The sequence below is a fragment of the Nomascus leucogenys genome, chromosome 5, assembly GCF_006542625.1.
Source record: "Nomascus leucogenys isolate Asia chromosome 5, Asia_NLE_v1, whole genome shotgun sequence".
NCBI classification, from domain to species: domain Eukaryota; kingdom Metazoa; phylum Chordata; class Mammalia; order Primates; family Hylobatidae; genus Nomascus; species Nomascus leucogenys.
The window spans coordinates 51238691-51260036 of record NC_044385.1 but is presented as its reverse complement, the minus strand read 5'-3'; the positions used below and the strand labels follow the sequence as shown (position 1 = coordinate 51260036).

The following is a 21346-nucleotide window of genomic DNA, read 5'->3' as shown; positions in this document are numbered from 1 at the left end:
TGTAGACTGTCTTAGTCTATTCAGGGTGCTGTAACAAAATACCATAAACTGGCAGCTTGTAAACAGCAGAAATATATTTCTCACCATTCTGGAGGCTGGAAGTCCCAGAAAATCCAATGCCTGATGAGAGCTCACTTCCTAATTCATAGAAGGCAGCTTCTCTCTGTGTCCGCATATAGTGGAAGGGGCAATGCAGCTCTCTGGGGTCTCTTTTATAAGGGCACTGATTCCATTCACAAGGGCTCCACCCTCATGACCGGATCACCTCCCCCAAACCCCATGTTTTGATACCACCACACTGGTGATTAGGTTTCAGCATATGAATTTGGATGGGGACATAAATATTCAGACTATGGCAGATAAAGAATGATCATAGCTAAAATTTATTAAGTGCTTACCATGTACGAGCCACTGTTCTAAGCAGATGCATTCTGTCTTGCTCCACCCTACTAGTGTGTGAAATAAGTTTAATAATTATGCCATTTCACAGATGGAAAAACTGAGGCATAGAGAGGTTAAGCCACTTTCCCAAGGCCACATATCTGTCAATGGAAAACCCAGTAATCCAACCTAGAAGTCTTCCTCAGAGCCACTTTTAACTATCCTACTGCACCACGTCACCCTATCCTATCACAATTCTACCTGGGTGGGAGGCTGAGGGCCTGAACTGAGATTGTAGAGGTGAATATATGCTTGCATTCACATAAAGAAATACCATAATAAAAGTGGTCACCTATAGAGGGCAATGTCAGGGTCAAGGGACAGATAAGGAGTAGAAGGGGATGACACATCTCAATGTACGCCTTTTAATATGGTCTTTTTCTTGCCCATATGAATGTGTTATTTATTCAAAAAACAAGATGACACAAAAGAAATGGTACAATTTAAAAGCTAATTTCAAGGAACAAATGAAAGTGCATAAGAGCTGGATGGGTTTGGAAGACAAATGAAACAGGCAACACAAACAAAGCAAACCCTGGAGTTTCTCACTTGAGTGTTTGGAAGATGGTAGCCCATTAGCCTAGCTGGGGAAAACAGGAGAGTGGGTTTGAGGTGGCCATAACACATTCAGCCTTGTTTGTAGGTGACAGTGGACATTTGGATGTTGAGGCTGAGCATGATAAGCCAGTTGGGGTGTTGACTGGGGAGAGTTTCATGAAGGTGGTAATACTAGACCCTGTGAGTAGATGGTAACCTTAAGGAGAGAGTAGAGAAGGAGAAAACATGACAGCAGATGACAGAGGTTAAAGAAATCTGCACTAAAGGGACTGCCCCAGAGAAGCTGAGATGGAGATTGTGAAGCCTTGGTCAAGAGCCAGGCTGGAGAGATGAGTACAGGAAACAGAGGGAGCAGAGAGTTTCCGAAGGAGGGGAATGATTTCCTGGGGTCTCATGGGTTAGGACTGAGACAGGTTTGGGGATCAGAATGCTGAGCTTCTGGAGGAAAGGAGACATATCAAAGATACTGGGTGAGACCGTCCAACTGAGGGGCCCCTTGTGGGACATCCAAGGCCCTTTCTCCCAGTTCTGTAAGAGATAACAAGCAAGGTGGACACTGTCTTTGGTCCCTACATGTCAGCCAGTGTGGATGTTCTGTTTTTCAGGGAGGTGTTTTTAGACAACATACACCAGCACCTGAGTGGTTAAAAGGGAAACTGAGGCAGGCAATCCTAGAAAGCTTCTCTAATTTTTTCCTGTCATCACCCATTCAGGATAATGGGAACCTACAATTTGATGTTTTTCTTTTTCATTCTTCCTGTCTTTCCATCACACACATCAATGCAAACACAATTTCACACACACGCACACACACACACACACCAGGCAAAAATGCACAAGCATTTTTCTGGATAAGACTCATTACTGCTTGCTGGGAGGGAGGGAGAGCAAAGCCGAGGAAAGGAACGAGAGATGCAAGCCACCCTAGCTACTTGTACTCCCCTTTAAGGCTGCATGGTTACGGTCCTGGGAAAGAAAACTCCTGCATTCCTCCCCTTTAATTGGGTTTATTGTTAAAGCACTGGAGCAGCTAATCCTCACAGACCTGTAGGAGGTGGAGTGGGAGCTCAAGCAGGATTCTTCCCGAGTCCCTGGGTAAGAAAACCCTGCTTCTTTTCTTGGCTTTAGAGGGTCTCTTTGCTTAGTGGGAAGCGTGCAGCACCTAGCGAGTGGATTTGAAGAGCCACTTTGTAAGCAACTTGGGCATTTATTTTAGCCCCAGTTCCAGTCTTCCCTGACTCTTTTGGCATCAAGGGTAAGTTATAGCTGTCTTGGAAAATAAGTCTGAATGGGGGGTCCGGGTGGAGCCATCTGTCCGTCACTCCTGGGCTGGCTTGCATGGAAGCCTTTTGCCCTTCTGGGCAGGGAAAAGGGAGAAAAATATCTTTATGTGCCCCTCCTGCAATGCCTGCATTCTAGGGACAGGGCTCTGTGCCTGGAGGGACCCCGTCCATCTGCTGGGGTGTCAGGACCTCCAGCTCTCTTGCACCCCTCCCTCCTGCTCAACCTTCACCTCTTAACCTCTCTGACCCCATCCATCAAATAAAGTATGCCCTCTCTGCCGACCTCTTTGGGTTATTGGGAGGATTAGCAGAACCAATGGCAAAAAGATTTGTAAACAGCCTGTGGCTCTGCAAGCCTAAGGAAGACGAATCAGCCTCAGTCCCTCCTGAAGGGGTCAGTGGACAGGCTTCAGGCTCCCTGTCCTCGGCCGCGTTAAGATGCAGAACGCAGCCGAGCTATCGCTGTCAGTCACAAGACAGCTCCTTCACCTTCCCCAGGGGCGCGTCTACCTCCCTTCTGTTTTTAAACTTCCCTAGTTTACCTCTCAAGTGAAGATCTTAAAAGGAGGTCTGGATTCACCACCACCACCACCCCCATCCACACCGTGGCCCCTTCTCTCCACGTAACTTTGACGCACAAACGTTAACCCTGAGGCTCCTGGAGGTGGCTGCCAGGGCTCACGCTGGTCTGGCTGCAGTGCTTGGCTGGCCAGCCTCTTGCTCTGGAGTCAGATAAATTGATCATGAGGAAAATCTCTGAGAAGGGTCAAGAGAGTCAAGCAGATTCCGCCTTAGGTAAGAAGATGATCTTTTCCAGATCATAAGCTGAAGACAGAACAAGGTCCCTGTCATTCCTGCTGACCCAAGCTTAACCAGAACCAAAGATGAGACCCACCTCTGAAACAGGCCATAACACAGAGTGCTTAGTAATACCTGGTATGGGGACCACACTTTACAGTTTATAATGTGTTTATAATTAATCATCTTTAGGATGATCCCATCAGATGGTGTGGCATGTATTATTTCCCCCTTAGTATAGATGAGACCATTGAGGCTTAGAAGTTAAAGGGTTTGCCTGGGGTTGCAAAGCTGGTGATGGTGGTGGCATCTGAACCCAGATCTATTGATAAATTCAGTGACCTTTCCATGATGCTGCAGATTGCTCTGGTGTGTGTGTGTGTGTGTGTGTGGATGCTTATTAAGAGTACTCTTCAGAAAGTACTTTTTGGGAAAGAAGCTTGAGGTTAGAGTGAGAAATGGTTTGAACTGGAGCCATGAGAGGCTTGGGGCAATAGACATGCTGCCCCCAGCCTCCATGCTGAGAAATCTGAGTGCTTCAGGGATTCAGCCCTTTCAAGATTGTCCGAGCCATGTGTTCCCAGGGGAATCAGTCAGATGTTAGGATTGCATTACAGCATCATAAGGATGAAAGTGGAGATGAGCGACATCCCAGCAACTGCCACCAGGAAAGAGGCAACAGGTTATGTGGTACAGTGACGAGAAGACTAGCGTTGGAATCCAGTTCAGTTGTATGATTCACTATCTGTTTGATGTGGGGGATTTTTCTAAACATTTCTACCTATCAGTAACTCAGCTGTAAAATGCAGTTACCTTGAAAGGTGGCCGTGGGGCCTTAAACAAGATAATGCATGCAAAGTGCCTAGCGCGGTGCCCCACCCAGGTGCGTGGTCCAGGGCAGCGAATACTATAAAGCCTGGGAGCGATTCTACCTGGAAGTGAAAAAGCATCCCCCTCTAAGAGGAGAGCGCCTCCCTCGCTCCCTCTCCCCCATACACACGCACACAGGGCCAGAAATAAATTGCCACACGAGTGCGCGCGAGTGGCGGCGCCCAGCCGCAGCCTGCCAGCGCCAGCCAGTGAATGAGCTGCAGCATGAATGAGGGGAGCGGCTGAGTCTGCAAACAGGCTGCGTGCCTGGCGCTACAACTGCAGGCGCGCCGCCACGGTCAATGGCGAGGGGGTTGGGGCTGAGTGGGAGCGGCTGCCAGCAAGAAAGCAAGCTGAAGCAGGCAGGGGACTGCACGGACTATCCATGAACTGTCAAACCCATGTCCTTGGAGGAAAGGCTGGTAACTCAGAGCTTCCTGACACAGCCCTTCGTCCTGAGTTCAGCCTGTCCTTCCTTTTGTACTCCATCCCTGGTAGGGGAAAGATCCTTCCTCTCCCCTTCTGGAAGCCACAGTAGAGTGCCTGGCTGGGACAGTTAATAGTAATGAGCGTTCAACCTGTACAAAAGAGGCACCTCTTGCATGGGATTAGGCTTGAAGGCGGTGTGTGACACACAGTCAGAGTTAACCTTGAAAACTCCTTAGAAAAGTGCCCCAATGGAGACCTGCATATCACCCATGAAAAAAACCAACAAAAGTATTATTTCCTCTCTTGTTGCAACAGTTCCCTGTTTTCTTGGTTGAGTACCAGATGAAGTAGTTGGCTTGCACTCAGGGCTATGATGTATGAAAAATCATATATCTTTAAACACTTTAGAAACACAGTGAGATGAGATGCTCACACTGTGAAAGGCACGTGGGAGCTGGAACCAGCTGAAGGAATAGCAGATTCCTGTCTCCTGCCCTGTGCTCACCCCGTTTAAGTCCTTATTGGTTTCCCTTTCTCTTTCTCCAGTGCTTAGTGTTTAATTCATGTGCCTATAATGTGGACCCACTGCATGGCATTTTAGAGGCTGCAAACTGCTTTCGTGCCCATTGAAGCATTAGCCCTCCAAAGGAATGCTGAGAAATAGAGCAGGGATCATTACTCACATTCAGCAGATGAGGAAACCAAGGCCCAATATACTTAGCAGCACACTAAGAATAAGCAGCATACCCTGCTCTCTACAATGGCCCCCGTGTGTTGACCTCTCAGCTACTGCATGAAGCACTAGGGAATGATCTTCACATCCTCTGTAAGAAGTACACAATAAACCATAAGCAACACATAAATTATGGCTTGTCACTGCAGCAGGAGTGAATTTGCTAAACTTAAATGTAGGTTTTCACCTTAAATAAACTGCAGGCAACAACTGAAAAACCTTCTCCCTGGGTCATTTTGTGAACAGAAATTGGCATGCAGAGTTGATCTTTGAAATGCAGAATGGCAGTGGCAGAAGGGCTGGGAAATGGAGTGGGTGGTCCTTGAAGTTTCTCTCCGGCCAGAAGCTTCCTGAAGCCTTTAGGTTCCAGAGCCTGGGCTTTGGCAAGCTGATGAGCCACTTGGGTTGCAACCCGTGAACTGGAAATGAGTTCTGACACAGGCCCAGCCATTCACCTATGACACCACAAGGAGGGTGAAGCTGTGACTGATAGCAGAGGGCTGCTCGAAATTTCATCTATCCCTGCAAAATATGAAGAATTACAAAGCATTAGAGATGGCCTAGTCTACATTTTCCAAAGGATGCTCTGAGAAACCCTAGATCCCCTGCACACTAATGTTAGTGTTACAGAAGGAAAGAATTTCACTATCCACAAAATTTGGGAAATGCCAGATTAAACAGCATGTGTCTTTAATGGTCCTCAGAATCTTTAATAAGCTAATGTGGATTATGAATCTCCAGGAAGGGGGCCAGGGGAGGTAGCAAATCCACCCTGCTCACAGAGAGTCACCCAGGACTGAGATACTGAAAAGCAAACTTCAGGGAACTTTAATCTAGTCCAATCTCCTCTGTTCACCAAAGAGGAGGATGGAAACTCAGGGATGTATAGTGATCTGCCCGGGACTGCACAGCTACTGGATATCAAACCAAGACTGGAACAAGTCTGGGTTATTTCTAGTATTCCTTTAACCCAGTGGATGATATAAAGTCCAATATGGGCCACAGTCTAGAAAACTGTGGGACCCAGCAAGAAAACTTTTGCCTTTTACCCTTTTGTAACCAAGCGCTGATACATTTCCATGATTCGGTGTGCCCCAGCCTGGAGGCAGAGAGCACATTCTTATTAAAGATGATCCAACTGATAACCTCCCTCCCAAGGCCCATAGGCTTTTCTGAGTCATGCTCCCAAAGAATGGAAAATCCCGGAAGCAGAGACTAAAAAGCAGTCTTAGGGTAGATTGAGTCCTCTAAGGTCAGTAAAAGAGCCAGGCATGATCCAGAAGGCTCTGAGCCTGCTCACTATGCCCCAGAGTGATTCATGCCTCCTTGCTCAGAAGCCCCTAGTGACAGCACCAGCAAAAGGAGGGTGGCTCTTCCCATGGGTAGAATTGAGAACCATTATCTGTGAGCTTAAGATTGCAGAGGTGCTACTCAAAGATGCTCTCCTTCCCTGTCCCCGTCTCCTCTGGTTTGTCCATGCCCAGTTTAGGAACACTATGATTGTTCCTACAATGTACACACATTGTAATGGATTTGAGTGGATTGGATTAGAATGGAGTGGAGTGGATTGGATTGGATTCGATTCAATTTGATTCGATTCGATTGGAGGGAAAGCCTTTGAATTATAACGTGATGCTCCTAAGACTCTGGATCACCTAATTAGGAGTGTAACAGTTTTAAGCTATTAGCCCAGCTGATTCATTTAATAAGCGCCTCAGGGCAGGTCCCTAAATGGCTGCAACTCAACTAGGAAACTTTGGGTAGGTAGGCTACATGGAGAGTGGGGCAGACATGAGAGTCCAGAGAGAGAATCCGGCCAGTGTGGGGTCATGAGGTGACCTGGCCGTTTTAGGGTATATGACCACAGTGAGGAGGCCACTGCAGAAAAACCTTATCTGCCTGAGAGTTCTGTCTCGGGCTAGTGGTGCTCCCTTTACTAAATGAAGCTGGAAAAGGTGGAAGGACAGGGAAGCTCCGTGGAAGGAGCACCTGCCTCCTGGGCTCGTGGCCCAAGCATCTCTCACCAGCTTCTCATAAGCAGCATCACACAGCCTGCCACTAGGAGCATGGAAAGGGCTGCACTCAGAGGCAGCGTCCACCCCAAGGCTGTACTGCCTGCCCTTTAGGAGGAACTTTCCCCTCTGTAGCCTCCTCCACAGCTGCAGAATTTCCCCCCAAGAGGCCAGGAAGTTCATCCAAAAAATACAATTGAGCACTAACCAGGAGGCAGGTACTGTGCTAGCCCCAAGGGATGCAACAAGATAGCCAAGGTCTTTGTCTGTGTGGAGTTACTTTCTATAGAGGAGATCAACCTCAAACAAGTAAACAGGGTGCTTTGAGACTGTCATACTTATTACAGAAGAAAGGACTGGCTCACCTAAGAGAGAGTGACTCTGGCTGTGGGTAGACGGACTCTAGGTAGAATGGTCAGGAAGAGCCTTGTCTAGTGTCCCAGGGAAGTTCTTCTGACCAGGAACTGGACACAGATCCCATCCCAGGCACTAGTGTCCCTGAAATTATGATGACAAGAAAGAAGCCAAGCAAATTTGGCCTTCTATGGCCATTCCACCCTCTCCTGCTGCTGTGCCATGGGCAGAGCCTCACAGCAAGGACTATAGAGAGGGAGGCCCTGCTGCAGTCCCTTCCCAGGGCTCAGGTCTTCTCACTATAGGCTCCTCTCTAAAGCAATATAAAGAATACATCCGGCCGGGCGCGGTGGCTCACGCTTGTAATCCCAGCACTTTGGGAGGTCGAGGCGGGCAGATCACGAAGTCAGGAGATCGAGACCACGGTGAAACCCTGTCTCTACTAAAAATACAAAAAATTAGCCGGGCGTGGTGGCGGGCGCCTGTAGTCCCAGCTACTCAGAGAGGCTGAGGCAGGAGAATGGCGCGAACCCGGGAAGCGGAGTTTGCAGTGAGCGGAGATCGTGCCACTGCACTCCAGCCTGGGCAACAGAGCGAGACTCTGTCTCAAAAAAAAAAAAAAAAAAAAAAAATACATCCACCCACCTTCTATACTCATCTTAAGTCTAACTCCTCCACAGTGCGCTCCCCAATCAACCCACCCCCAAGCTTTTCTTTCTCATTCACTCATTTAGCAACCATGGGCTGGACCTTTCGTGAGTGCCAGAAACAGTAGTAGGTTCTAGGATTTCAAAGATGAGTAACACATGGTCCCAGTCCTTTAAGCAGACTGGCCTGCATTCTTAGCTTCTTATTTATATATCTGTGTTTGGTCTTCATAACCTGATTGTAAGCACTTTTAAGGCCAGACTCCTATCATAGAATGTCTATTTATAGCCCAAAGTGTATACAGGAAGTACTCAATAAATGCATGTTGAATGAAGGAGTATTACATCCACAACTCAAAGATAGTTCCATGAGTAAGGTCATTTTCTTTGCTAGGAGCCATTTTTGCAGAATATTCTTGAGAATCTTGCTGTGCTGAAGCACAAGGCACCTGAACCAGCCACGAAGCCAACATCCTCCAAGTCTCCTGAGCTATCGATGTGAAAAATCAGCCCTAAATCTCAGAGAAATCTGTGGCGGCTGCTCCTGAGCTTTGAAACCCAATGGAAATTGTTGCCAGAAATAGAGTGAGAGGCGGGGAGTACTTTGGAAACAAATGAGAGCAATATTGGAGCTTCAAGCTCCTTAGAATTTGTTTTCTTTTCCTCTGAAAAGGCCTAGATTACAGAAGTCAAGAGAGAAGGGGGAGGACTTTAGCAGAAAGAAGCAGGATGCAGCCATGGAAGGAACGTGGGCACCCCTTTCAAAGCCCGCTGTTCAGACCTCCACCACACAGGGCATGGGAGTCTTGAGGCGATCACTCTTGTTACAGAGGGGTGGAACGAAAAGCCAAAGCTATGGGGGTTTCAGATCTGGGCGTTTGAGTTTTCCACATTGTATTGAAGACGGAACTAAATGGTTAGGATTCAGTGTATGGGAGGAGGGGTGGGCGAGAAAGATGTTTTCTCACAGCCTAGCTTCTGCTAAGAATACTATGTTTTTAAAGCTATTTAAGAGAGAAGGGAAAGAAGGAACAGTGAGTACAGATCTGCTAATGAGGTGGTGCAGCCTCCTGGAGAACAGGCCATCATTCCATGGGAGCTCCGGAAGGGGGAGTGATGGACGCCTGGCTCTTGGTCCCAGAGCTGGAAGGTGGCTCTTCATTGGCTGGAAAAGCAGCATCCACAGCCCTGTTGTTCTGTGGAGAGGGGAGAGAGCAAGGGTGGGGGAGGCACACAGGCAGTTGATTTTGCTTTGTTAAATGTTCAAACCTTTGCCCTCATCCCCTACATTCAAGACTTACCAGCAGCAGTGTATCCTCACAGCAAGAAGTATTTTGGAGACTGGGTCAGCTAAATGAGACTCTTTAAACCTGATAAGATTAACATGCAATAATGGACAATCTCAAATTTAAAGTACCCCATTTTTCTTTTTGCAGCCTGTAAAGCAAGTAAGAGTTCATGCATTCTAGATGCCAAGCACCCTGACAAGTGGCAGCTGCTAGATTTGGGACTCAGGATCTACAGAAGGGCATCTGGCTAAAGATATCCCCTGACTCTTATATTCCATCTTCCTCAGAGAGATCTCCACCAGTCAGGGTCCATATGTCTCCACCTTGTGTACTGTGCCTTCAAAGTCAAGTCTCAGCCCACCACTGCCAGTGAGACCTCCTCTGGCCAGTGCTGGCATCCTGAACTGCTGTGGTCCCTCTAGGCTGCCACCCTGCCAAGAGGAGCAGATCAGCAAATGGGCCAGAAGACCCAAACACAAGCTACCAGATGTATATTCAACTAGGTCAATCATGAAGGAGTTTCTCACATGCATTTTTTAATAATAAATAGCCGCCAATTATTATATAGCCAGGTTGCAAGTTGACGCATTATTAAAATGTACACCAAAAAATGCAGCTTCCTTATTTCTTATAAATCTTTCCCATGAACTCCCATCCCATCAGGCAGCAAAAAGGGAAACAGGGAACTTTAAATTTGAATTTGTCCGTTGTAGCATATAAATCTCCCTTTGGGTTTCAAGAGTCTCATTTAGCTGACCTTATGCCTTTCAGGAAAACACAGCCTTGAGATGGCCTTTCCTCTTCTTGCTCTACTTCAAGGTGGCATGTTATGTTGTAAGGTATTTACTTAACCTTGTTGTCATAGGGAGAAGGGGTCTCAGACTTCTTAGACTTATCAGGGACCCTGGATTCCACAGTCCTCTGGATCTCATCAGAAGCCGACTAGTGACCTCTGAAGTATGACTGGTCCCACTGGTTCACGGGGATCATACTGACATACTCTATTAAAGGCCCTGATCCAAGCTGTTTGCTTACCTGAAAAGCCCTGGTCATCACCGTCTCTTCTCACCAACCCCAGCCAGCTGGCCGTGACCTGCTCTACATCCCCTCATAGGGCCGTGAGCCATGATGAGCTGGTAAATGTTTAATGACAGGTCTTGGGGCAAGGGGAGGTGGAGTCAGGGAGAAGCCCTGATTGTAGCTGTTGCCACTGTCCATGGTGTAAATACTCCTATTAGGCTGGGATTGATGGTTTATACCTGTAATCCCAGCACATTGGGAGGCCAAGATGGGAGGGTCACTTGATCCCAGGAGTTCCAGACCAGCCTGGGTAACAGAGTAAGACCCTGTCTTTGGAAAAAAAATTAAAATTGGGCAGGCGTGTTGACGCATGCCTGTAGACCCAACTACTAGGGTGGCTGAGGTGGGATCCCTTCAAGCCCAGGAGGTTGAGGCTGCAGTAAGGAATGATCACACCACTGCACTCTAGCCTGAGCAATAGAGCAAGACTCTGTCTCAAAAAAAAAAAAAATACTCCAGTACTCCTACTGTGGTCACTTTCTAGCTGCCAACATTAACACCAGAGAGGTGCACATGAGCTGGCATGAGCTGGCATGAGCCGGCATGAGCTGGCCCTGGGGAGGTTTTCGAGTCTCTGCCCAGCATGAGGCATTATCTCAACTCACGTCCTCCCTCGAGGCCTCCCCATGATTCCTCACTGCCCTGTTAGATGTGGTTGCAGGCAGCGCTCCTCCTAGGCTTAAAGCCTCCCACCAGCAGGGTCCTGGTAAGCCACCCCATCCATGTCACCTGTCTCCCCATTCCTGACCAGATGCTCTACTCCAAGAGAGAAAAAGCAAAGATCTGTGCTTTGGAAAACTACACCATCTGTTTCCCCATCCCCTTTCCAGGATCCACTTGGACCAAAAGTATCCATCTTTCCACCTCCTCTTCCCCTCTGCCAAGAGCCTTGCTTGTATCATATTCTTCTTATTCCCAGGGGTCTAAGTCTCGTAGTTGTGTTTTAATGGCAGAAGAGGTTTCCCTCTATTCCATGAAACCTATTTTACCACGAGTCCTCCAGGTGTGGATTATCAGGAATGAAATACATCAATAAATGTCTCCAGAATATTATCTCTGTTACAACTGTTTATGATTGTAGCAGAACAGAAAAAAATAAAATAAAAAAGAAATAACTGTTTATCATGTGTATCAATGTCTCTGTGTGCACCATTTCATTTAACCTTTACCATATCATAAAGGGTTTTGCCCCCACTTTACAGATGAGGAAATAGATTCAAAGAGGTCAGTAACTTGCCTTAGGCAAGGCCATTTAACTGGTAGCTAGCAAAGGTAGGATTTGAACTCAGGTTGGCCTCCAAAACTATGCTCTTCACTTAATGCTGAATTATAGAGGAACAAACTTTCTTTTTGTTCAAAGGCTATTATTAATAGAAGACCCCATAGAGTCTACGAGTAGTTTTTCTCAAGTGGGGAAGGAAGGTCATTCATTGCCCAAGAGGGGCAGCTATTAGGCATATTTTCCTATTTCTCCATCAGGTTCAAGGAGTATGAGGGAGAGGGTGCTGGCAGAAATGGTGTCTCACTCATCACTCCTGGACACCTGGTACCCTGCCATCAGCTGTTGGAGGGGGTAGACAGAGTGGAATATCCAAAGGAACAGAGATTCCCTCCAACCATTTAACCCCACCCCAAAAACATGTTTCTCTCTAGTATTCATGAGCTCAGTCAGGGCACCCCCAACCAACCCCAGATGCTCCTGCCAGAAACATGGGAGTCCTCTCAGACTCCGTCTGCCCCACCATATGACACATCGCCTAATACTGTAGATAACTGGACTCACAGAATACATCCCAGGTTCATCATTCTCTCCTTCACTCTGATCTGGCCCGAGCCACCATCATCTCTCTCCTAGACTTCTGTCCCCTACCCCCCACTACCCATTTTCCATGCTGCAACCCTTGCCCCCTCCACTCCCTTCACAGATCAGCCAGAGTGAACTCTTTAAAACATCAATGGTGTAATAACTTCTCTGCTAAAAATCCTTCATGTCTTCCCGTCTCACCTAGAAGAAAATCCAGTGTCTTAAACAGAGTCTACAAAGCCCTTTATTGTCCGCCCCTGACTGCCTCTCCCTACCCACTCACCATCCCGCGCCATACGGAGCTCACTCTGCACCAGCCACGCCGCCCCTTCAGGCTCTGGAGCACACTATGCTCTTTCCTCCCTTCGAGCTTTGGTGTTTTATTTCTTTTGCAGAGAAGCTCCTTCACGTGCACTTTGCTTGGTTGGCTCCTTCCCAAATTTTGGGTCTCAGCTTAAATATGACCTGCTCAAGAGGCCTTCCCTGGCCTTTATCTAAAGAAGACCCTCCCTGTTTATCTCTATGACAAACCCAGGTTTTTGTCTTTCCTAATTTTCCCCACACTCTGTAACTGTACACGTATGACTTTACTTGCCCATTGCCCATCTCCTTCAGGCTGGCAGCCCCATGAAGGCAGGGCCAGCATCTGTGTTGTTATCAGCACACATCGGCACCTTGCACACGGTAAGTGCTAAATACATATTGGTTGACTGTTGAATAAATATGGTGACTCCAGAACTCTGATATAAATTTAGGAAGTGATTCAATTTAGATTTTCGTGAATAACTATTTGCCCAGCACTGTGCTAAATGTTGTAGGAGTTACAAAAACAGCACAATACTCATTCATTTAACCCATAACAGGTGGGAGAGAGGTACTAGTGAGAAAAATTGAGGGAGGTGGCAGAGTTGTGACATTAGAGAGGAAGCCTGGCTGACTCTGTAGTCTGAGTAAACGTTGTGACTATCATTTGGAAAACACAGGACATGCCTCAGCTCAGCTCAGATCCCCTCAAGGTGGATATTCCCAGGTTATCTACACACGTACTCACTATTGCCCTGATGTGAGCATGCAGCAAGCATAATGTGCATGTAGTAGGCATTCCATGAATTTGTCCTTGTGATTTTTGAAAGCAAATGTGGAGATAGTTTTATTTTTGCCAATTATACAGGTTTGCTCCTAATCCTTCCTTCTGATAATTACAGAAAGATGTGAGTATTGCAGCCTGTTTCTAATCTTGTTTGAGAAAACAGCTGACCAGACCTTTTTTCTCCTCCTTCTCCCACTTCCTCCAATAAAGCATCCTCAGAAGCTTCAACTCTGGAGGCGATGGGTCGAAAGGAAGAAGATGACTGCAGTTCCTGGAAGAAACAGACCACCAACATCCGGAAAACCTTCATTTTTATGGAAGTGCTGGGATCGTAAGTCCTGGGGCTGTGAGGCCGGGTGGGCTGGGCTGCCTGCAGTGGGAGGTTGGAAGAGTTGTTCTCTGCTGGCAGCAATTGATGAACTGGACTGAGGCTGCTGTGACTTCATTTCGATTTCTTTAAAGGACTTAGGGAGAGTTTTGTGGCCTGGAGGATGGTGGGTGGAGTGGGTGGCAGGTACTTTGGGTAATACCAAAGATGATTTAATACATTGGATGTAGTCCCAGCTACTCGGGAGGCTGAGGCAGGAGAATTGCTTGAACCCAGGAGGCGGAGGTTGCAGTGAACCGAGATTGCGCTACTGCACTCCAGCCTCGTGACAGAGTGAGACTGTCTCAAAACAAAACAAAACAAAATTGGAGCCCTCAGGGAATACCAGTCCCTTTCCCCCAGGGTTTGCCTCCTTCTGACCCACCTGCAGTGACCCTTTCCTCCTTCCAGGTCTGTGCCACTTTGTGGGTTCTTGCCTCTGTCACAGGAGAGGGGAGTTGGAGAGCACTTCTGGAGGTCCAGTGACCCTAGAACTTTCCCAGCCTCCTCCCCCAGCATCTTCATTTCTCCAGCAGTGAACAACCTCATCTTCTGCTCTAACTGGAACAGAAGGGGCTTTTGAGGCCCAGGGAGCTCTTGGGTCACACACGCCTGAATCAGCCCCCTGCACCACCATCCTCCCTCCTCCACATCTAAGTGTTTCAGCTGTGCTCTAGTCCATACCTCTGCCAGCCTGCAGGGTGTCTGAGCCTGCTCCTTGAAGATGATTACACGGCTGGCAGATCAGAGACAGTTTGTCTGGAGCTGACTCCCCACTTAGTCCTGCCTCTCCCCTGGGAGGCTGCAGACTCTGACGCAGGCTGGCAGCAGCTCCGGGCCACTGGCCCCCAAACCCCTCAGAACCCCAGCTGGTCAGCTAATTAGTCTAGGCTAATTGGGCCTGGGCAGTGAAGAGCAGCCAGCGGGCTGTCCATCCGGGTAAGCTTTCTCTGTCGCCAATGCCACTTCACTTTGCCCTGACTAGGAGGCAATGACCTTGGGCAATGACGGCTGCCTACACTCGTGCCATAGACAGAGAAGAGACTTCTGGGCCCTCCTGGCACAGGCAGGTTGTCAGGCTCTGCAAGTACAGGAGGATCCCAGCGGGATGCTGGTCATGAGAGCATTGGCCTTCCATCAAAGGCCTTTACCAAGATGGGAGTGACTAGAGAGGGGGTTTTGGCAGGAGAAAGAGACAAGGCTCATGAGTAAGTCAGAAATGATTTGCTAAGTGTCCCAAAAATCCAGAGGAGAGGAGAGGACAGAAGGGAGCCCAGGTTGACAAGAATTTACCATCTGCTAGACTTGTGCTGTAGGACTCAGAAGACAGACACACCTTCCTTCTTAGAGCTCAGTGAAGTCTACCACAGCAGCACCTAAACCTGGGAGAACGTCGGAGTCATCTGGAGAGTTTATGCCTCCAACTTTTAACTGTGAAAATGTTTAAACATAAGGAAAAGGTGAAATAATGATAAAATGAACGTCAGTATATCCACCACCTAAATTCAACATTGTTAATATTTCACTGTAGAGTACGTATTTTACATCACACACGCCACACACACACACACACACACACACACACACACACGTACTGAGCACTGAACTATTTGTAGATAAGTTGCAAACATGATGGCATGTCACCTCTGAATCTTCTGTTTGCATCTCCTAAAATAAAGGCATTTTCACATATATCTACAATATTATTGTCACACTCAAGAAAGTGAATAACAATTCCTTTTAGCCTGGGTGATTTTTGAAAAATAGATCCCTGGTCTCAGACCCACTAAACTGGAATTTTGGGAGACAGGATGCAGCAGCCAGGAATCTATATTTTAAGTGCTTCTGGTGTTCTAACGTATCTAGCTCAGCAGTGATTTGAAGGGAGCAGGAGGACAAGACAGGAGGCACATCATAGCTGTTGCAGAAGTTAAAGCTGAGCGAAAGAGAAGACACCTCAATGGTGCTCAGGATGAAGACCAGTATCCCCAGGCTGCAGACCCCACAGAGTTACCACAGTGGGGTGCAGTAGAGAGTGGACAAGTGTACAAATTATGGAAAAGGTGCTCTTTTATCTAGCCTGCTGTCTGCTCTGGCAGGAAATATAATAATTATCATATGAACATGTATGATAGCTTCAAGGTGAATGGCACCTGCTGGAGTTGTTGCACTGCACAACCTGCCCAACCATAGCAGGGGCCTGTCTTAAGTGTCCATTTTCTGTGGTCTCTTAATATGTCGTTCTTATGTGTTGTGTATGTATCTGTCTTTCACATTGAATTCCAAGCTAGACCAATACTAATCTTACCGCCTGACACAAAGAGGTTCCATCAGTTCAATAAACATTCATCGAATGCCTGATAGCATTTTTCAAATCAAATGCTAATTGCTTATTTGTCCCTGTTCCTCACTATTCTACAGGTTCCTTAAGAATGGAAATACTCACCTTTTAATTTCCAGTGTCTAAGACTCAGTAGGTGTTCAATAAATCTTGGTTGAAGGGATGAGTAAGTGAATGGATGAATAGAGCAAGCTCAGGAGGCTTTGATTAACTCAGTTCCAAGTGCAGCTGGGAAAACAGGAAACTCAGACACAGGAAACACCAAGTAATTTCTAATGCAGATTTTTAAAGTCCTTATAGAAGCTTGACTCCTATTGGGCTTTCATTCTAGCATATCCAGATGGCAGGGTCAAGGATGGCTCAGCTGTTTCCTTACTTAGATTCTCTCTCCTCTTGTACTACTGGGTGCTCTTCATATTGGTATTCAAATAATAGTGATGATAATAATAGTATCTAACACATATGGTCTTAATAGATGTCAGAAACACTTTTAAGCTTTTTACATATATCAAGTCATTTAATCTTCTCAACAACCTTGTGAATCAGATACTATTGATACTCCCACTTTTCAGATGAGGAAACTGGGAATATGGGAGTTAAGTGACTTTTTACCCCAAAAGCTGAGATTCTAACGTGAACAATCAGGCTTCAGCATCTGTACCTAGCTTAACTGCTGGTCTGATAGCCTGACCTCCAGAGGACCCCCTTCAAACCAAGAGGCCTGTAATTTGGAATCCTGCCCTGTATTCCCATTGGTTCCACCTGCTCTGTCTTCAGAGCCTGCCTCAGAGACTGCTAGGTTCTGTCTTTTGTCTTTGCAGATCCTACTGAATGAATGAGAGGTTGCTCAGCACCCTGGCCTCTGATAACTGGCACAGGGTGATCACCACCATCTAAAATTGAGAGAGGAGTCTTTTTGTTCTCACTGTATCTGCACTCTGTCCCCTGTGCTACCTCCAGCTTCCACTCCAGTGTGCCACGCTGAGTCACATTGAAAGTGACATGAATTGACTCTGTAGTGGCTTCTTTTTAGTGGGCATGCCAAGTGAAGAAATCTCTCCACAGCTGCAGTGGAGTCTCTGTCTCTAGGGGTCATTCCCAAACTATAGAACCAGGAAATAACACCTGCCTAGTCCCTGAATCTGTGGTGGGATCTTTTTCTTCCAATATGATCTTTAAATTAGAAAGCATATTAGCATGTCAGATTCACCTGCCGTCAACATAACTCAGCAGCGCCCACAGGACAATGAAGAGTAATTATCATCCTTCCCTCATCTACCCTTTCACTTTGCCTCTAAGTTTGATTGTTTAACTTTTCAGTTGGAAATAATTTCAAACTTAGAAAAACATTTCAAAAATAAGAATAGCACCAGGCTTGGTGGCTCATACCTGTAATCTCAACACTTTGGAAAGCCAAAGCAGAAGAGTTGCTTGAGCCCAGGAGTTCAAGACCAGTTTGGGCAACTGGGTTAGTCCATTTTTATACTGCTATGAAGAACAGCTCGAGACTGGGTAATTTATAAAGGAAAGAGGTTTAATTGACTCACAGTTCAGCATGGCTGAGGTGGCCTCAGGAAACTGACAATCATGGTGGAAGGTGAAGGGGAAGTAAGGCACCTTCTTCACAAGGCAGCAGAAGTGCCAAGCAAAGGGGGAAGAGCCCCTTATAAAACCATCAGATCCCATGAGAACTCACTCACTATCATGAGAACATCATGAGGGAAACCGCTCCCATGAGCCAATCACCTCTACCTGGTCTCTCCCTTGACCCATGGGGATTATGAGGATTATGGGGATTAGAGTTCCAGATGAGATTTGAGTGGGGACACAGAGCCTAACCAGATCAGCAACATAGTGAAGCCCCATCTCTAAAAGAATAATAAAATAAAATAAGAATGGTAGAAAGAATTTCCAAATGCCCCCTGCCCAGATTCACCTCTTGTTCACAATTTCCCCCATCTGCCTTCTCATTGCTATGTTCTCTGTAGATTTGTAGAGATAGATGTAGAAAGGCGATTCTTTCCTAATCTCCCAAGAGTTAGTTGTGGACAGACATCATGACCTTTTACCTATCAAGGACGTTTGTGTATATTTCTAGGGATGGGGTATTCCCTTACACGACCATAGTATGGTTCTCAACTTCAGTGAATTGAACATTGACACATTGAGTGTACCTAGTCTGTCATCCCTACTCCAGTTTTATCAATTGACCCTATTATGTGTTTTATAGCATTTTTTCCCCTCCAGTACAGGTTCCAGTCTAGGGTCTGGTATTGCACTCGGGTGTTATCTCTCCCTAGCTTTTTTATGACATTGGCATTTTGGAAGAATACAGGTTCCCCCCTGCCCTTTTTTAAATTTTGTATTTTCCTGATGTTTCTTCCAGATTTAAATTCAGGATATGCCTTTGTGGTCAGAGGAGTACACAGACTCTGTTGCATCCTTTCTGAGGTCTCACATCTGGAAGTGTAAGATGTCTGCCCCCTACTAAGTTTTATCTTTTGGTATCTTCTCCTCAGAGGAGCTTTCTCAGAAGTTTTCCTGGTGAAGCAAAGACTGACTGGGAAGCTCTTTGCTCTGAAGTGCATCAAGAAGTCACCTGCCTTCCGGGACAGCAGCCTGGAGAATGAGATTGCTGTGTTGAAAAAGTGAGTGGGTCTCGGGTTGATTGGATCACTGTGGGATCACAATATTTTCTTCACAAATTACCTTCAAAAAGGACTAGGACTGTATTTCTCCACCCAAAGGCATTGATCCCTTTGATTGAGCTGATGGGTCAGTTCAGCCAATTAGCTAAGTTTAGTTGGACAGCTGTCCTAGCTGAATTTTTTTTTTTTTTTTGGCAACAAATTGATGAGCAAACCCACTGGTGGCAGAACTGGTTTGTGCACATAGGCTGGAGAGTAATTAGCTCAAAGGAACAAAAATCAATTGAGGGCCAACATCGGGAAGAATTAATAATTAAGGAGGCAGCATAAGATTTGGAAATTAGCTTCAATTTATAACAAAGCACATGGAGGTTCAGCACTCCAACCATCATGGTGAAGGCAATACTGCAAATCATCAAATGTTTACAGCAAGACTCTTACAACAGACCCTTGTGAAACCCTTATGGTGTACCAAAAAGTGTATTAGGCACATCAACACAGGATCAGGACCACAAGGATGAGGCAGACAAAATTCCTTACCCTCAGGAGCCTACGCTGGATACAGAGGTGCCCATAAGAAAATCCAACAAAATCGGATGTGAGTCACACTAGCAGAAGGCAGAGTTTGGAGGAGATAAAGATTCATTTTGCCTATGCGTGTGTTTTTATGAGCATGAGTTATTGGACCACTTTCAAAGAAGATGGACCTTGATAGATGAGTCACACTTTGTGGGTCAAGAAAGGCAATACAGAAAGGGAATTCAGGCCAAGACTAGCATAAACTTTAATGTAGAACCATGGAAGTGCAAGGGCTTTTAGGGAAGAGTGAGTATTGAAAATCCCTGAATTTAGAGTGCATAGTATTAAGAGACAAGTGATGAGACTCAAATCATGAAATGAGACCTGATTACAAAGGATCTTAGATGCCATGATAAGGAATGTTGGCTTTATTCTGTGGGCAAAAAGAAGTCATCAGAGATTTTAAGTGAGGAGTCACATTGTCTGATTAACATGTTGGAGCCATCCCTCTCAAGCACAGTGGAGGATGGATTGGAGGGTGCCAGCCTAGAGGACAGGAGGCTAATTATAAGACTTTCACAATAATTTAGGCATGGGTTGAGAATATAAGCAAAGGTAGTGGAAGAATCATGTGTGCCTAAAAGGACTAGATACAAGAGATGTTTCAAAGAGAGAAGTGATTGGGTTTGGGGTTGACTGGTAAAAGTACACAAGACAAAAGCATTAAAAGAGACCCTGAGATTGAGCAATCAAGTGGACAACAATATCATTGCTTGGGACAGAGAACAAAGAGGATGTGTAGGCTTGGATGAAATAGAAAGAAATTGGTTGGAACATACTGAATATGAGTATACACCTATCTCAATATGAAGGCATTTCATAACATGCTGGAGACATAGGTCTAGCATCCAGGGAGATTAAGGCAAAGAAAGACTCTCAACTAAGTGAGAGCAAGGACCATGTCATTTTTCTTATTATTGCCTTGTATCAACAGTATTTGTGCTCAATAAATGTTTGTTCAGTGAGTGAATAATTGATAAATTAATGTTAGCATTGCCAGCTTATGAGTATAGTTGAATTCATCATGTACAACTGACCCAGGTCTATATTTTCTAAAATATCTTAAAGAAGATAGCTACTATTGATTACATGTTTACTATTCCCCAGACACTGTATTAAGCATTATGCATTATCTCCTTTCATCCTGATACAATTCTATAAGAGACACATACTATTCAGACAAGGAAAGTAAGGGTTTGAAAACTGGAATAAGCCAGCTGAAGTTACCTAATTGCCTGAGCTAGATCTGAACCCAGGCCTGACTGACTCTGAGCCTAAGTCCTTAATCCCTGTGCTGCACAGCCAGGAGTAAACTTCTTAGAGAATTTTCTCCTTTACAGGCATGCACAGCATTGCTGCCTGGCAAGCCGATCCTCTCTGCTAATATGATTATTCTGCTTTACTCAGTCTCTGAGTAACCCCAAACAAGGGTAACAGAGGGCTGGACTTCTCCACCATGATGCTGTGGACATTTTGAACCAGATAATTCTTTGTGGTGTTGGGGGCTGTACTGTGCAGTGTTGGATGTTTAGCAGCACTTCCGCCTCTACCCACTAGATGCCAGCAGCACCTTCCCCTGCCCTAGTCGTGACATTCAAACATGTCTCAAGATATTGCCAAATGTTCCCTGAGAGGCAAAATAGTCCCTGGTTGAGAATCACCATCTAAGTCATCCCACAGAACTAACCCTAAAAATAAGCATCTACCTTGCTTCTCACAATATTCTGGAACACTAATTTTTCAACGCTTCCTCCGTGGTTATCCACGAGGAGGCTCAGCTCACCTGAATCCCTCCCATTGTATGCAGGTTGAACATTCCTAATCTAAAATCCAAAATGCTCCAAGATCAGAACATTTTTAGCATTGACAGGATGTCACAAATAGAAAATTCCACACCTGACCTCATGTGACAGGTCACAGTCAAAATGCATTCAAAGCTTTGTTTTATGCACAAAATTATTTTTTAAATATTATGTAAAATTACCTACCAGCTATGTGTATAAGGTACACATGAGACATAAAT

At 46.0% G+C, this 21346-nt stretch overlaps 1 protein-coding gene and 1 long non-coding RNA gene across 3 annotated transcripts in view; one reads left to right on the top strand and one right to left on the bottom strand.

Moving 5' to 3' along the window:
- The first annotated feature begins 1998 nt into the window (after positions 1–1998).
- Positions 1999–21346, top strand: part of CAMK1G (calcium/calmodulin dependent protein kinase IG) — a 30573-nt gene continuing 11225 nt past the window's right edge. Inside the window, exons 1-3 of one of the 2 annotated variants that reach the window (XM_030813071.1) lie at positions 1999–2094; positions 13599–13719; positions 18616–18744. In XM_030813071.1, the coding sequence (XP_030668931.1) occupies positions 13628–13719; positions 18616–18744 (221 nt within the window). In that variant the 5' untranslated portion in view covers positions 1999–2094; positions 13599–13627. Of the gene's footprint in view, positions 2255–13598; positions 13720–18615; positions 18745–21346 lie in introns of both variants that reach the window. The other variant, XM_012506791.2, reaches the window with a different exon arrangement.
- On the bottom strand, positions 5283–10387 carry LOC115835160. Its single transcript, XR_004030109.1, has 3 exons — positions 8471–10387; positions 7490–7622; positions 5283–5634 (listed from the first exon to the last, which is right to left on the bottom strand). It is a non-coding gene; the product is annotated as an uncharacterized LOC115835160 (long non-coding RNA).